Source organism: Camarhynchus parvulus, chromosome 3 (genome assembly GCF_901933205.1).
Source record: "Camarhynchus parvulus chromosome 3, STF_HiC, whole genome shotgun sequence".
Lineage (NCBI taxonomy): Eukaryota > Metazoa > Chordata > Aves > Passeriformes > Thraupidae > Camarhynchus > Camarhynchus parvulus.
The window spans coordinates 67,467,103-67,483,219 of NC_044573.1; the positions used below are offsets into that span (position 1 = coordinate 67,467,103).

The following is a 16,117-nucleotide window of genomic DNA, read 5'->3' on the forward strand; positions in this document are numbered from 1 at the left end:
TTTGACTTAGTTGATGACAAAGGAGCCACCCTCCTGCTACAGGAAAGGCAGGTAGGACTGACACACCCTTCCGAGAGGGGCCTACATTTATGGCGTTTTAAGACAATCATGGAATTGCTTTAACCTAATTCAGAAGGACAATTTGCCTAAAAAATACAGAACAGCAATGTTTAAATGGCAGGAACATGCACCTCACCTGCCAGTGCATCTGTGCTTGGAGCTGCACTGAAATCCCACTTCTCCAGACAGATCATTGCTCTCATTGCTCCCTCCCTTATCTTCCTAGGTGCAGCTCCTCCGTCTTGCTGCCAGCAGGTCAGGTTGCTTGGCTGCTGGCACACTCCACTTCTGCCAGCGCTCCTCTCTGACCTGCTCTCCCAGCAGCAGCCAGCTCTGGCTCTGCTCCAGGCTGTGAAGAGACAGGAGAGGTCAAAGAGGAGCAGTGCAGCCTGCTGCTGAAGAGAGGACACCAGGAGCTTGATGCAGCAAGCCTCTCCCTTGCCAGCAGACAAGGCAGGGACACTGGAAGCACAGAACTGCTCACAGGAGACAAGAGTCACAGCCCCTCTTCCCTATTGTCAAAGAAATGGGGAGTAGTCATGTATCCAAGTCTTGCATATCCCATCTGGAAATATATTTATTACTCCCTGAGCTGCAAATTGGTTGCCATTGCCTGGTCCCTGTTCCTGCAGAGTTTGCCTCCTGTCATTGACCCTGCTCCCCACCCGTGCTCCTGCTTCAGAAAATCCCACCAGCCACCCCTCCCCGCTCATGCCTTAGCCATGGATTAGTGTTGTGCCTTAGGACCAAAGCCCTCCTGAGCACTTCACAGCTCTTCATAATGTGTCCCCATTGCAAAACAAATGCCATTCCTCCTGTGCTCCCACTGAGATGAGCAGGACCTGTCCCCTGCACTGCCTCTCAGCTTGTGCAGATCCATTCCTTCACTCATGAAACCAAGGATGTGTCATGAAAATCATCAGGATGGTGTGACTGCCCAGGAGAGAGGCTAGGAGGCGAAGTATAAACTTAAAAGAGTTACTCATAAGCACGAGGTGTTGCAGCCAAATTAGGGCACCACAACTGATGTTTCGCGCAGGCTTCTCACACCCTTCAAAAGTTCAGGACCAGCATGATTTAACAGGTCACAGAATCACAGGTCACTAGCAGCCACACCACTGGTTGCTAATCATAGTAAAACTTTCCAAAGCAGGTCTATTTTTGCAGCATTCTTGCTGCTTGTCTATTGATCCAGACGTCCCTGGAGTCACCCTCGCTAGAGTTAGTTATCTGTACTGCCAGAGATACTGGGGGAGAAGGGGGGTTTCAAAGACGTGTCAGAGGAGCTAGGATTTTGGTGTTATCTTGGCTGTCCAAAATCCTTTATCCCTCAGGGCAGCTCTAACCTTACAAGAAGGAAAGTCCTTACTTCTAGGTCCGGGCTGTCCTTTTGTTTGACTTCAACATAAACAATGCCTAAGACTCTAGCAAAATTTCGCTGCCTCGTGACATCACAGTGTATAATCTGAACTAATACGTATCACCTTAACAAGTCAGCACACTTCCATTCTGTAGAAACGAGCTGATACAATAGTTAGGGAGGGGGTTTGTGTCCTCTCTCAGGCCGGCTAACACGCACCTGTGGCTACACAGCGGCGCGGCCCCACGTTCGTAGCGGGCACTGTCCCCGCCGAGGCGCGGAGCATCCCTGGGGCCGCCCGCGGGCGAGCACCGCTGCGTCCCGCAGCCCCCGCCGGGCCGGGACAGGGGCATCCCGGCCCCTCCCCGGCCGGCCCCGCTCGGGGCGGGGACTCCCGAATTTCAGCGGCGGGGGCCGCGGGGCCCGGCCCGCCGGCGGCATGAGCCCTGCGGCGGGGCGGGGGGGCGGCAGCGCCGGGCAGGGCAGCCCCGACGCCATGCCCAAGGAGCGGCCGCTCTGGCGGGGCGCCGCTTTCCGCCTCTGCCTGCTCTCCGCCGCGCTCTTCCTGTGCCTGCAGCTGGGCATGAGGCGATCCTGGTGTCCGGAGGAGAAGTCCCGGGAGCCGGCGGCGGCGCGGGCGCCCGCCCCGTCCCGCGGCGCGGAGCAGCGGCCGGGCGCGGCGGCGGCGGGCGGTGGCCGTCGGAGGGTCACCTACGTGCGGAGCGGCCGGCGGGGCAGCGCCGCGCCCGCCTGCTGCGCCCCGCAGCCCCCGGGCAGCCGCCGCAGGAAGGTAGGGCGGGCTCGGGGGGAGCGGCCGCCGTGTCGCGACAGGCGACCCCGGCTCCCTGCGAGGGGATGAGGGCGAGCGGGCACCCTCATCCGCTCCGGGGCGGAGATGGGGCTGGTACCTGAGAAAAGGCGGCCGGGAGGGCGGTGGTGAAGCGAGATGGTGTGGTGAGATGTCGACTTCTTGGGAAGTCGTCAAGCGACTTTTTGAGCAGTGCTGCTCAGCTGCAGGGAAGCGCGAGTGTGCTGAGGAGCGGGGCTGGACAAGGGGAGAGCTCGGTCTGAGAAGGTGACAGTGACCCCGAGTCAGGGTGGGCTGGCAGGCTGACGCATCCCCAGCTGCATCAAACTTGGGCAAAGACCACGGCCCTTGGCGTTCTTGGCATCCGAGCGCCATTGCATTCGCAGAAAGGCATCAAGAAATGGTTCTAAGACCTGGTCTGCGTGAGAATTGGTGAGTTAGTGAACGAGCTGGTAAATGAACCTGTTGCAGGGTTCCTACCCTGCAGTGACTGTAGAGCCTTTTGGGGGAGTGAGGACCCTCATTAGGATCTGGAGATCAGCCAGAGTGAGGAGTGCCCGTGCTGCCTCCACCCTCCAGTCAGCTGCGTGTGTGGCCAATCGAGGGATGTTGCCTTCTTCAGTGATCTCCGTGTTGTCCTTGGTTTTGGCAGATTCCACTCTCTCAGGAACTGCTTGGAGACATCGATATTGATTTTGTGGAGTTTTTTTTGCAGAGTTTCAGGGGGAGAAGAGCCAGCTTTGAGATTGGTGAAAGAGTAGTTTGTTGTGTATTTTGGGGTCCTGCTGTCAGGGTGCAGTAGTTCTGGTCTGCGCAGAGATGTGCAGGTTCTTAAAGGAACTGGAATGATCTTGAGGAGGAGCACACGGGATTTTGCTAGAGATGAGACCACTTTTGTGGTCAAAATAAAAAGCTATTTCTGATCTTTGCCCCAACAAGAATAAACCAGTTTTCTGTGGAATGGCTAAAGCTTGTCCTTACTGCCTTGATGAAAAGACTACCTGCTAATATCCAAGGTCACCACCTGACCACTGATCTCTCACAGGTCATGCATGTAGTGTCAACTGCAAATCTGCTTTCTTTTCTTTGTCTGTTCCACCCCAGTAATTATTCTTTTATTTCATGAGGAGATGGACAATGATCTCATATACAGATTGACTTCTAGGTTTGGCTCATCTTCTGTGGGAGACTGTGATGTAAAAAATAAACTGCTACTTTCTACCTCTGGTTTCCTGAAAGTTTAGAAGAAATTAGATAATCCTTCGCCATGCTTCCTTGACCACTGGCAGTGATGAGAACAACATTGCCACACAGTTGTTCAGAATAATAAATATGTGGTGTTCTTTTGTGCTGTGGTATTTATACCACTTTGAGGTATCTAGGTCTTGCAGTGTCAGTTTTTCTGACTTTTGTTGTTGATGCTCTGTTACTTAACATTATCCTAAAGTACAGCTTTTAAGTGATTCTAATAATGGAAGAATTTCAGCATTAATGGAAGAAAAAGCCTGTAATCCTGTGGATTCAGAGAGTTTCTTGAAAATATCCTAAGAATGGCATCAAAAAACAAGGGGCAAAATTAAAACACATCCTAATTTAGTTAATGGTTTTTGAGGAAATCCTAGTGGGGCAGTAGAGGAGAGGCTGCTCATGTTACCTGAGAACTGGCAGGACCTTGCAGTGTTGGAGAGAGCAAGGCTCTGGAAAGCCCAAGTGTGTTTTGGTGCACCTCCAGGTGAAGTGTGTGAAAGAAACATCCCTGCTGTGGTTTGTGGTGTTGGGCATGTTGCTGCTGAGGTCTCATTTGAATCCCTCTAGTTAAGTCAAAAGAAAAATATTAGTATATATAATAGAGGGTGGAGTTGTTGCCAGGTTAGGCTTGAGACCATCAAGTGTCTTCTGTGTTCAGCTATTTGACTTGAACATGTTGCTTCAGGCTAAGAAAAATCTACTTAAATATAGGGTTTGGGTATAGCAGAACTGTACTTTGGAATAGAATTGTTAAATAAAAATAGAGGGGGGAAAAAGCAATAGTAAAATAAATTGGAAGTGGTCTGTGCTCTGAATTTTTTTCATGAGAAGAATCACAATAGCTAAAAAATTTAATGCGTTATTTGTATTTTTTTTAATCAGGAAACATAGTGTTTCATATCAGACTATTGTATGACAAGATGGGGACATTTACCAAAAAAGGCTGCTTAAATTGATGGTCCATAGCTTCTACCAGCAGCTCTGGAGAAAGGCCTCAGGGTGCCATGGCTGCCAGTGTGCTGTAAATGCTGCCTGGAGGAGAGGGACAGGCTCCTTGCACAGATCTGTGCTACATCAGGGTGCTATTGCTTTTTGCTGTGGCTTTTATGTGTTTTCAGTGTCTTCTGTCCGTCCATAAATTATTATCAGTCCATTCTTAAAGCCTGCAGAGGCTTTCAGGTACAGGAGTTTTTTCTCTCCTGCTGTTTATGGGAATGGTGTTGGACTATATTGGGATGTGTGAGCCAGCAGGATGGCAGCAAGGAAAAATCAGTGAGGCCAGACTTTGCTCTGTTTTCCTAGTGCCTCTAGGTTATAGCTCTGCTCACACTTACATCACTGAATTAATGCAGAAGACTGATGAACAGAGTGTTTCCACAGATGAAGTTGAATATCCTACTTTGTGGCTGTATTAAAAAAAAAAAATTGCAAAAGCACACAAGGAAATTATTTGGTGCCTGCTTTGAATTACTTTAAAGTTTCCTGAGCAGGGCTGTGTTATTTATTTTCCAAGCACAACTGCAGTCATCAACCAACACCAACACCACCAAAAGAGGAAAAAAAAGAAGACAGAGGATGGGAAAGATGGACTCTTGTCCATAAATGGTCCCTAAGTCTGCAGGAAACTGCCTGTGCTTTTCCTGACCACTGGTGAGGCTCTGTCCGTGGAGACCATGGCTGTGCAGCAGTGGGAGGGTTTGACCACCAAGATTCCAAGCTCTGTTTGTGCCTTAAGATGCATACGTAAAAAATGTTAACTGAAAGGGGCAGGGAATAAAGTAATTTAGCTATGTGACATCTCTGGGAGCTGCTGGAGCTGTCTGTTGTGGTGCTTAAGGGAGCTGTGCTGCTCCCAGCTGTTCTGCTCCCAGTTGAGCCTACCAAAGAGCAGATGCTGCTGCTCTTACTGACAAGTAACAAGCAAGATTTGGCATTGACAGCATATGATGGTCATCTGAAGAATCAGAAGAGTTTTGTTGTGCTGCAAGAGTAAAGCAAATGGAAGTTCATAGTCCCACTGATATTTGGTGGAAGTTCACAATCCCACTTAAAACTGCATTGTTGCTAATAAAATTATGTTTTAAAACTGTGATTCTGAGATATGGTTGTGTTAAGCACTGAGCTGGTAACATATGCAGCAGGTAGAAACTCCAGCTACCTGGAAACACACAGATCCTGCCAGGTGTACCTGCTCCTGCAATAGTTATTAGTGGTGTGTGCACCCACAGAGCACTGTGGAGGACATGTGAGGTGTGTTTTAAAAGGTTATTCCAGGGTGCCATGGCAAAAGAAAAGAAAATATTGCATTTGGAATTTGAAGTAAAAGCAAATTCCAGTCACAATAATTGCAATAACAAGGTTATGTTGGCTCTTGTGCGCTGAATTTGGGAGGAGCCCTCTTCAAGAGTCTGGTTGGGAAAAGCTGGAATTCCTTGCCTTCTGGGCAGATGTATTTCCATCGAGGTGAGGAGCGTGGTATGCTGCCAAACTTAACCTGATGTTATTTTGGATGCTCTTTCATGTCATATCTAGGAATATAAAAGTATTTACCTTCAGTGATTAAAGCAAGGAATAAGATTTTGCTGCTGGGCCCATGTATACTGTGCCTGGGATTATAATGTAATTTGAAACATGATGTATTATTGCCTAAAACCAAAAACTCTTTTGAGATTATATTTTTTAGGTGTTCCTTTCACTTGTATACATTTGTCTTTTGGTTCATTATAAATGCAGACTAATTATCTTTTGCTGTTTCTTTTTGGATTGAAGGTTGTGGTTTTCTTTAAATAGGAACTATTTCGAAGCGGTTACTGCTCCTCTGCAGTGATGGCTGATAACAGTCTCATCTTTAATTGTCTGCAAATTATTTTGGAGCGATATCTTTGAAATTATGTGGAATAACATATGTTTGGCATTTAGTAATACAGCAGGCTCATAAAAACCTCATTTGATTTAGTGTTACACTATTGCTAAGATTTTACTTAAATTTACATTTGGGTTTTAACTTTAGAATGACAATGCCATTTACGTTGGTGTCAGTGATGTGTCGGGCTTGTGCCAAGAGTCCGCTTTAGTTATTCTAGAAATTTGATTTTAAAAATGTAGTGGATGTTTTCATTGCCTAATTGCATGCATAGTGTTTTCGAGCTGGGTTCACATTTTTAAAAGTACAATAAGTTTTGGGTACAGATTTTATAGGAAGTTACTCTGACTCTTCATGAGGAAGAGCCAAAATTCTTGGAGAAAACTTGGTTTTTCTGAAGTTAAATTGATCCATCTGTCTTTCTGAAGTTAAATTTATCCATCTGTCTTTCCACATCCCATGGTGCAATAGCTTGTCTGTTTTGGATTGGGATTTAACTTTTATAAGTGTGTTAATTCTGTGTGCCTGGAGCAACAATTTAACATTACAGCAGAGTTTAACAGGGCAGGGCTTTGGGAGCTGTGTAGGGAGTCCCACCAGGCTGCATCTGCAGCAGCAGATTTGCCCTGGCTGAGCCAAACCAGAGGAGCTGCAGGGGTTAAAGCGGCCTCTTGCATCTTCAAAGATTATTCCAGCCTCTCCACCTGTGTCCAAGTGTGATGAGCTTCACAGAGTGCAGTGCTGTGTTGAGGAGTGAATAACAGGCTGGCTTTGATGGATGGGAGTGGCACTTGGGATGCTGCTGCACAGGAGTGCAGAGCTGAAGAGCTGGATATTGGTTGTTCCTTGGAGTGTGCTACTTCTGGACACCTTCTTTAATAACAGGGTTTCATTCAGAGGAAAAAAGGTGTTAAGAGGGGCAGGAAGGCAAGCCTGCAGGGAAAGCCTGAAGTACTGGTACTTGTTTTGAATAGGGAAAAGTAGGTTTTGAGGGAATGTGCAAGACTCTTCAAACGAAAAGAAATAATTTTTTTGAAGGACATAATGACCGATTGTTCCCTAGGTCCACTGGAAGTAGGACAAGAAGTAACTGGCTTAATTTTCAGGCAAGATATTAGGAAAATCTTTTAACTCTACAGCTGGTAAGGAATGGAAAGACTCCTTAGAAAAATATGAGCTGTGGGTATCCACACAGGGAAGGTCTAGGAATGTTTTCCTTTGTGCTTCAGGGCAACCTCCCTGACGTCCCTCTGGCTACATTTACCTGCCCTGCAATTAGAGAAGCAATCTGGCAGAAACAATGTGATTAACCAAACTGGAATTTAGCCTGAACAATGATCTAACATCAGTGGAATAAAAAGATGTAATGGGCTCTTTTAAGACTACAATAAGCAATATTTGCCCTGGCTTAATACCTCACTAGAGACCAGACCCCACCATAATTGTTCTGTGTGATGACTTAGTGGACCCCAGAGGAAAGGACACTAGTTGACAACTTTTTTCCCTCCAGCACTTGGAGGTCTCTTAGCAAATATAAACCAACCCAAAGTTGCTTATCTGGTAAGATAAGCACAGGATAGGAGCTTGTGGCTTCAATCTGTTAGTACCTGGCGAACAGCCTTGGTCTGTTTTTGCTCAAATATTCAGGCTAATAGCACAGGCTGAGCAAGGTTATTGTCTTTGGAAGAAAAGAATAAACTTTTATTGAAAGCAGTTTTCATCAGCTGATAACCAAATCTGGGGAACATCAGCCTGCTCTGCCCGTAAACAAGGGCAGCTGAGGTACCAGAAAATACCCAAACACAGGAATCCTTCTCCAAGTAGTCAAGCAATGGCAATACTGGGCTTTTATTGTATTTTAACTGCAGATGAAATGTGTTTATAGTATACCATAAAGAGGATAAGGTAATGTTTTTTCCGACAATGATGTCACTTGCAAACTTGTGAAGTAAATGATTACTAAGAATAACCTTGATTCTTACACACTTTTTATTACCTGAAATAGTTCTTTCTTCATGAATTTTTGAGAAGCAGATGGGGAATATTATTCTTCAGAAAGTCATTACAGTGTTATGAGACTTTATATCCAATAGCATAGATTTCTTTCAAAATCTTTCAGATGCCAGCTTAAGGCTTTCTTTTGGCATATAAAGACAAGAGAAGTTTTTCTAGGTGGCTGTGGCACAGAAGAAAATAAATCTAGGTGTTTAAGCCTTCTCTTCTAAGGGGCCCAAGGATGGAGGTGGTAATTTATTCTGCAGATTCCTTCTCTGTGTGGCCATTACAGTTGTGCCTTCATTTCCTTGAACCCACAGACATAGTTCACAGGCCTTGTACAAAATGTGAATCCTTTATAACTGCTGGAGCAGATCAGAAAAAGAGGTGTTTGCTGTGTTCAGCTCAGACTGTTTCATGGGACTGCTCTGGGGGCCAAGTGACCTGAACTGCCCAGTAACAGTGGCATGGTTAGTGCCAAAAATGATCTTTTTCACATTTCATGTTTTGAAATAAGAAGTGAGGACAGTTTTGAGGACACACAGCTTTCCTTGCTCAAACAGCTCTCAAAGTGGCCAATCTTTCCACATTCTTTTCTAAAATTTCCTTCCTGTGGAGAGAGAAGAGTCCAGAAAGAGAGATTTGGATGGGTAAAAATTCTGCTGGGTAGCCCTAGGGTTTTTACTTTACATCTCCAACCTTTATCTACTTTCTTACGAGACAAGTGTTCAAGTTCATTGCTAGTAAGGTTTTCATCCCAGTTCGTTCAGTCAGTTCACATCAGCATTTACTCAGCCAGCCAGGCTGTTAACAGAGATGTGTCTGCTCTGGGCTGCATGCTAGGTGCCAGCATGCCAGATACCTCTCTCATGCCACTTGCACTGAGCTGTGGCCACAGTTCAGACCAAGGTGCAGCTGGGCATCTTTGGTGTGAGCCCAGAGCAGCCCCTGACAAGGGTTGCAGCACTGAAATCCTGTGGTGAAGAACAGAACCCTCTCCCAGCTGCTTTGCAGACTCGTGCAGACAGCGTGATGAGTGCATCATCACTTCCTACAAAAGAGATATAGAATTTGGAGATTTAGGTAGCATTAGGGAGGGACTTCCAGCCTTTGCTCGAGCAGTCTGGTTTTGTTGTGGTAGATCAGGCTGTCCTGCAGCCTGCAACTGAGGGCTGCCACTCGTGACACAGATTAGATAAAAGATTTGACATGGTAGTGAGAGAGTTTGTGTGAACCGCCACTAATCTTTGATGGCATCCGCCACATAGCCCGCTCTTATCTCTTGTTCTAATATTAACTCAGAGCTGAGTTTGTCTTGGACGGCTGCTCAGTGCTCCAGAGCTGTGTGCAGTGGATGTGAGTCAGTTAATCAACTGGAGTGTTTTTGTAGCTAGAAGATAATGCACCAAGATACTTTCGTGCATGATTAAATGTTGCCCAGAGCCCTTCCGTGTTTGTGAGTCTGAGATCAAATTGCCTGCAGTTCAGTGGAACAATTAAAAGAGGGAAAAAAAGGTGTGATTCAATTTTTCTTTCAGCTGTGGTAAATAGCATATGTAACATGCAATCTGTATGCATTCATTTACCCTAATGCTGGGGTTTTTTTGTGTTTTTGCCTACAAAAGTGACAGGGTGATGTGCTGCCCTGTTTTGAGTTAGCCAGTCCCTCAGGGTAATAGAAACCACATGCACAAATGGACTGATGCCTAGGGTAACAGATGAAAGCCATGATTTTGAACTCGCTCTCGTGGCAACAACTGGATCAATTTCAGCAGGAGATGGCGGAAATGTTCCCAGATGTTTATGCTAAGTGGAAGGGCTGGGATTTTCAATGACACGTTTTTTCCCCATCTGATCTTCTCTTCCATCTTCAGTAGTGTTGCTTTTGGATGTGCTATCAAGCTCAGGTGCCCCCAGGAAAGGCTCTGGTTGCAAATGCTCATGAACTGCACTATCAGAGGATGGGTGGATGGGGTTGTTGCTGACCCCTTGAAAAGCACAAATCCTGGATATGATTCTGGGGGAACACCTTGGTGATTATTTTGCTCTCTTATAGTTTTTTTGCAGCATTTAAAAGCTAGTGTAGTAATTTATGTCCACCCTGACACGTGTATAAATAAAATAAAAAATCCTTTCCTTGTGTCTTTGTGTAATGATAAATATGGTGGTTCCAGCAGCTGTTAGAAGACAGCTAATAGAATTCCTGCTTCCACCTCTCCCCATCATGCAATAGGGGCTTCTCTTGTCTCTGGCAATGTAGGACCAGGAGGACTATGCAGTGGGCCATTGGCTTTTGGAGTCCCTTGGGACAGTCAGGTCAAGCCAGCTGCTTTAGATTTTGTATAGAGAACCACTGGGTTTTATGTGCTTGTGGAAAAAAGAGCTGACCAACAGCTCATTTAACAAGTGGCCCACTGAAGTTTACTTTGGGTTTCACTCTCTGATAGGTTTCAGATGCAGCTCCAGGTGCAGTGCTGTGAGTTCTTCTGGAAGAGACAGGATTCTGAGTTCTTTCCAGGACTGACCTTGTGGCTTCTGCAAACTGAAGGAATTGAAACCTCTGCCCTTCTTGGCCTGTGGAAGACAAATCTGTGGGCCTTTAGAGCTTAGCAAGGAAACGCCTACAAGACCCTGATAGGCAACTTGTTTGTCTTAGGGATATTGTTAAAAATGCATTCTTGCTATTAGTTTTGATGAGATAGGGTCACTTTTTGAGTGTGTGTGTCTGTGGCACATTGGTCTGCTGGCCAAAATTACTGCAGACGAGCAAATATCAGTGATGTGCCAGGGTCTGGACCTGATTGGGAAAGATGTGCATTTGAAAATGATGTTAGAACCAGCAGACATTAGCATCACAGAGTTGCTGTTGCTGCTTTGTCGTCCCCCTCTTGGCCTCATCCATCCCCAACCCTCTTCCTCATTCCTCTTCTAGCAGCTAGCTAAGTCAAATAATCAACTGGGAGCTTCAAAGTCAGTGCCCTTTTTTAGTATCCTCTTTCATATTTTACAAAGAGACACTGTTTGAAATGTTAGGGGGAACAGATGGTAATGTCTATTGATATGGCATGCAATGTTAGAAAATATCTGCCCCTTAAAAGCCTAAAAATTGTAGGGATCAGTTCCAAATCTTTCCTGCTCCCTGCAGAGTGGACAGCAGTAGTGGAGGAGTGAGATTTATCCAATAGGTAAACACCACAAGGTAAGCTGTCTGAAAAACCCCAACATTTTTAATACTGGTGCCGTGTCTGGTTTTGGGCGTTTCTTGTGGTTGTTCTGCAGTACTGAAACTTTCAAAGAAGCGAACTTTGTTTCATCTTGAATGGGGCGAAGCAACAACATTGTGTTCCTTTTCCCTCCCTCTTTTGAGAAAATTAAACAAGAAGCAATTATGTGTCAATTGGTTGCTGCTGAGCTGATGTGTTTTTTCTTCATTAGATGTCTTGATTAATGGTTTGATCTTGCAATTATTATTCATTATGAAATCCGTGGGAATTCTGGGTGCATCATGAGTTCAGGGTCAAACCATGTAGTTTTTCAGTACTTCATCTGTATAATGCTCAGAATTAGTGATAAAACACTGGAAAATATCCTTGATTAAAGAGGATGGTACAAGTTTGCCCAAGCCCATCCTCCATGGGATTGTGATGCTTGCTTCTATGCTTGTCTTGAACAAAAGATATTTCAAATTTGTGTGCTCTGAAATGAGCTTGGTTTTCTTCTCTATAGACTGGAAAATAAATGTATTATTTTGTACTTAAAATCCTAACAACTTGTAAGCCAGCTGTTGTTCCCTTTCTAGACAGAGGGAACTCCTTGCCCAACACAGTTTTATTTAATTGGAAGACTTTTACGTAGCTCTAGACCAAGGGCACTAATCCATAACTATATTAAAAAAAGAAAGGGAATATGTTTAAAGCTAGGATACAATTCCATTATCTAATGCTTTTATGAAATAAGTAGTTAAAGAAGAAAAAAGTGAGGTTTGGCTTTTTGAGTCTTCCCTGGCTATCCAGTAAAACCCGATTCAACGAAGTGAACTGATGGTGAGTTGAAGGAACAATACCCTCAGTACCTGTTGTAAATATTGTCTATCTTGCCTTAGGGTTTTACACTCTGAAATCCAAATGCCTGTAGAAGTTACTCAGCCTTTTGGTTTACTCATGGAAAAGAGCTCACATTTACTTGTTTTATGAGATTATAGAGGTATCGTGACAAATACTGCCCTCTCCTGCTTCCTGGGCACAGAGGGTTGTCCTGGTACTTACCCAGGAGGGGAAGGTGAAGAGGAAGCGGTTTTCTGAAGCTTCATATCTCCCTTTAGTCTAAAAGGTGTGGTGGATCATTTCTGTTTAGACATTTGCATTCCGCTTGGATGAGAGAGAAGGCTGCACAAGTGTGAAATGCTCTTATTTGTGTGAAGGCATTGGTTCTACTCTAAAGCACCTTCTTTTTCCCCAGTTCTTAGCCTCAGGCAGAGGCTCTGAAGTCAGAGGATAGGCTGCCAGAGGCATCCCTATATGTAAATCACAGTTAGAGTGCTGGAACATGCACAAAATAAACTCAGCTTATCTGGCTAGCTGAGTATTTACTGATGAATTCTGTTTTTTGTATTCTCTGGTTTAAATTTTGCAGTGAAGTCAACCTAGTGGAAAATAGCTTTTTTCCTTTATTGTATGGATTATGACATCTCCACATTTCTCAGCCAGTGCACTTCAGCTAAAGCAGTAATGAATACAGGCTGAACCCACAGTCTTGCCTCTGCTCAGAAGAAACTGAATTTGACAAGAAGTGACCGGTAGTTGCTGTATCTGTTTCTTGGTGTTACCCTTAAGTGTTGGCAAAGGCATTCGGGCGCTGGAAGGAATTCAGCTGATTGAGCTGCTTAAGCAGTTTTGAGAATTTACTTCCATAAATTTCAATCTGTTTTGGCTCCTGGTTTTATCTCCATTAGATATATTATCATGCTGTCAGCCTCTGGATAGCACAGGAATGCTGCTGCCCAATTTATTTATTTTATTTTAGAACCATAGCAGAGCAATCTCACTTGGCTGTTTTCAAAGCTGTATGTCTCTTAGAGTAAAATCAACCTCTCTTTTAATAAATGTGCATTTCTCCCATATGTTGCTGGGATTTCCAGTGGCAGAGCTGTTAGTCTCTGGTGACCTTTGAATGTCTGAGGAGAGGTTCCCCAGTGCAGCATTGCCCTTTCCTACCCCTGCAGCCCCCAGATCCTTTGGCTGCAGTGGATTTATTCCGCAGAGGTAGTGAGGAGTAGTAGTTATGCTGTGTAAATTATTAATTAGATGCAATGCTTTCTGAATTCATAAGTACTTGCAAATTAATATTTTGGCAAGTCTTCTGAAACCCTGCTTCCTGTGAGTCCCAAACCTGCACTCGGGGTGATGGTGAATAATACCTTTCCTGGGGAATTCAGGGTTACTATTTGAATTCACTGGTGCATTAGTCACCTAAATTCCTCTACAGATCTGGCTTCCTCCTGTCAATTTTGGAAGCTGCTCTTTATTTCACTAAATCCATTTCTTGATTCTTAAAGTGGTGTTAATTCTGTCACTTGAAATCAATGGCAGGCATACTTTTTTTTTTTCTGTGCATGCTTTTCTTTTGAGATCACTGTTTAGGGGAAAAGCCAAACCTGAAAATAGAGTTGGAGAGAGCTTGAGTGTGGGCTTTGTGTGTGAAACACAGAATCTCCCAATGAAGTTGTTGGTGTTTTGCATGGAGGTCGCTAGTGCAGCTTCGCCTGCAGGTAAGGGCAGCAGATGCCCCTAGAGCAGTAATTTGTATGGATGTGGCTCCATTTCACACCTTCAGATGGGAAATGAGAAGCAAAAGGAGCAGAAAATAAGCATCAATATTAACCAAAGGAAAGCAGAGGTGAAATGCTTGTTGATTGCTGCCTTTTCAGGTGTTGTTATGTATTCATGTTCAGACTGATTTGCTCTACTAGAGTAAAGACTCTTGGTTTCAATTACCATGCAGTGACTGAAAGCTTTTCTAATGAGAATTGAAGTCAGAAAATAGTTTTCTTCATTTCAATATAAAACTTTGCCTTTTTTTCCTTTTGCCTGCTTAGTCTAAGAGTTTTACTTACTGGTGCAAACTGGAGCCTTATGAAGCAAGTACTGATAAACTGCTTTTGAGTGGAGCCCTCTGGGTGATGTTTGGATCTTCCTAAATTGACTCTTGCAGCACTCACATCCTGCTTCCAGGCAGACAAATATGTGCTGCACTGCAGAGACTTGGAAAAGATGATGCACAGAGAGTGAGGAGCTAGGGGAGACTTAAGTGCATCCTAGACATTCCCTTTTCCACAAAATTAAACACACATGTCCAGACATAGAATTCTCCACATACAGATCGTGTTGGAAACCCATCTGAATTTAAGACACACATTCATTAATGCAGAAAGCACTCTTATCACGGGACTGTTTTCCATAGGCAGGATTTACTTTCCTGAGCAGCCTTCCTGCATGGGAAAGCTGGACTGCATGTGTGACACATTGCTGGATTATCTTGGCACAAAGCTATTGTTCCTTACCCTATTGTTCCAACATCAGATCTTTGGATAAGATCATGGAGTGGGTCCTCCTGGAAGACATGTTAAAACATGCTGAGGATGGGGACTTGTTTAGGCACAGCCAAAATGGAAAGATATTGATTTGAATTGGAAAGATATTGATTTGTTGGAAAGACTGGTAGATGGATAAGGAGTTGGTTGTAGTCAGTGGCTCAATGCCTAAATGACAAACCAGTAATGAGTGGTGCCCATCAAGGGTCTGTACTGGGGGCAATGCTGTTTATTTTGGGCAACCTGACCTAGTGGAATGTGTGCCCCATGGAAGTGGGTTGTACTGGGGGATACTTAAATGCCATTTCCAACCCAGACCATTCTGTGGTTCTGTAACACACTGCAGATTTTTTAGCTGTGGAGTTTGCCTGTGGGAGGGGCTCCCTTAGTGGCCTGCTCGTTGCACTGCTCCAATGTGGCACCTGCAGAGGACAGAGCAATCCAGAGGTGACTGGGTATGGAGAAGGCTGTGTGCATGTGTGCAGTGGTGTCAGAGACGTCTCTGCCTTAGGTAAACTCAGAAAAGTAGAAATATGGAGAAATAGAAATATTTCCTGTATTATTGTTTTTTCTTCAGTTCATCATGGAGTGTGTGTGGAAGTTTCACTGTTGGAGGGAAAACTCTCAGTTTAGGTGGCTGCAGGACTAGGTGTCAGCTGCTTTTCCCTGTGGTTCCCTCAATGCCTGATGCCTCAGAGAGAACCCACTGTTCTCCTCTCAATGCAGGCACACACATGCAGAGGAGGTGTGTATTAGCAAGTTTTGCAGTATGGGTTCTTAAGAGAAAACCTCATATGTTTAAGAAAGACAAACTGCAAAGAAAAAAAGAAAATTATAGTAATATGAAAGAGAAAAGAAAGGAAACAGTTCAGACATGTAAGGATGGAATATCTATAAAGCCAGTTGTGTTGGAAATTAATTCACTCAGAGCTTTAAATATGAGTCAGTCACTTCGTAAGCCTGTGTTTTAAGTTACAGCTGGCTGAGCCTGTGTGTGTCCCTGCTGCTCCTACAGTAACCATGTGAGGAGCAGGTTTTTACGAGTGTGTGTCTTGTGAGCCCTGGTGGTGCTGGTTACATTTAGCTAAAGGGGACTGTATGAATTGACCTTTCTCAAGGAGGTCTGTGCCAAGGCTGAGGGCATACTTGTTCTTTCCTACTGATACCTCCGCTTCTAGGTGGAGTTTGTTTTGC

At 44.7% G+C, this 16,117-nt stretch overlaps 1 protein-coding gene across 1 annotated transcript in view; it reads left to right on the forward strand.

The window, feature by feature from the left end:
* Positions 1-1,861: 1,861 nt before the first annotated feature.
* METTL24 (methyltransferase like 24) overlaps positions 1,862-16,117 on the forward strand; it is a 45,175-nt gene continuing 30,919 nt past the window's right edge. The window contains exon 1 of the mRNA XM_030945545.1: positions 1,862-2,210. Coding sequence (XP_030801405.1) covers positions 1,917-2,210 — 294 coding nt within the window. The 5' untranslated portion in view covers positions 1,862-1,916. The remainder of the gene's footprint in view (positions 2,211-16,117) is intronic.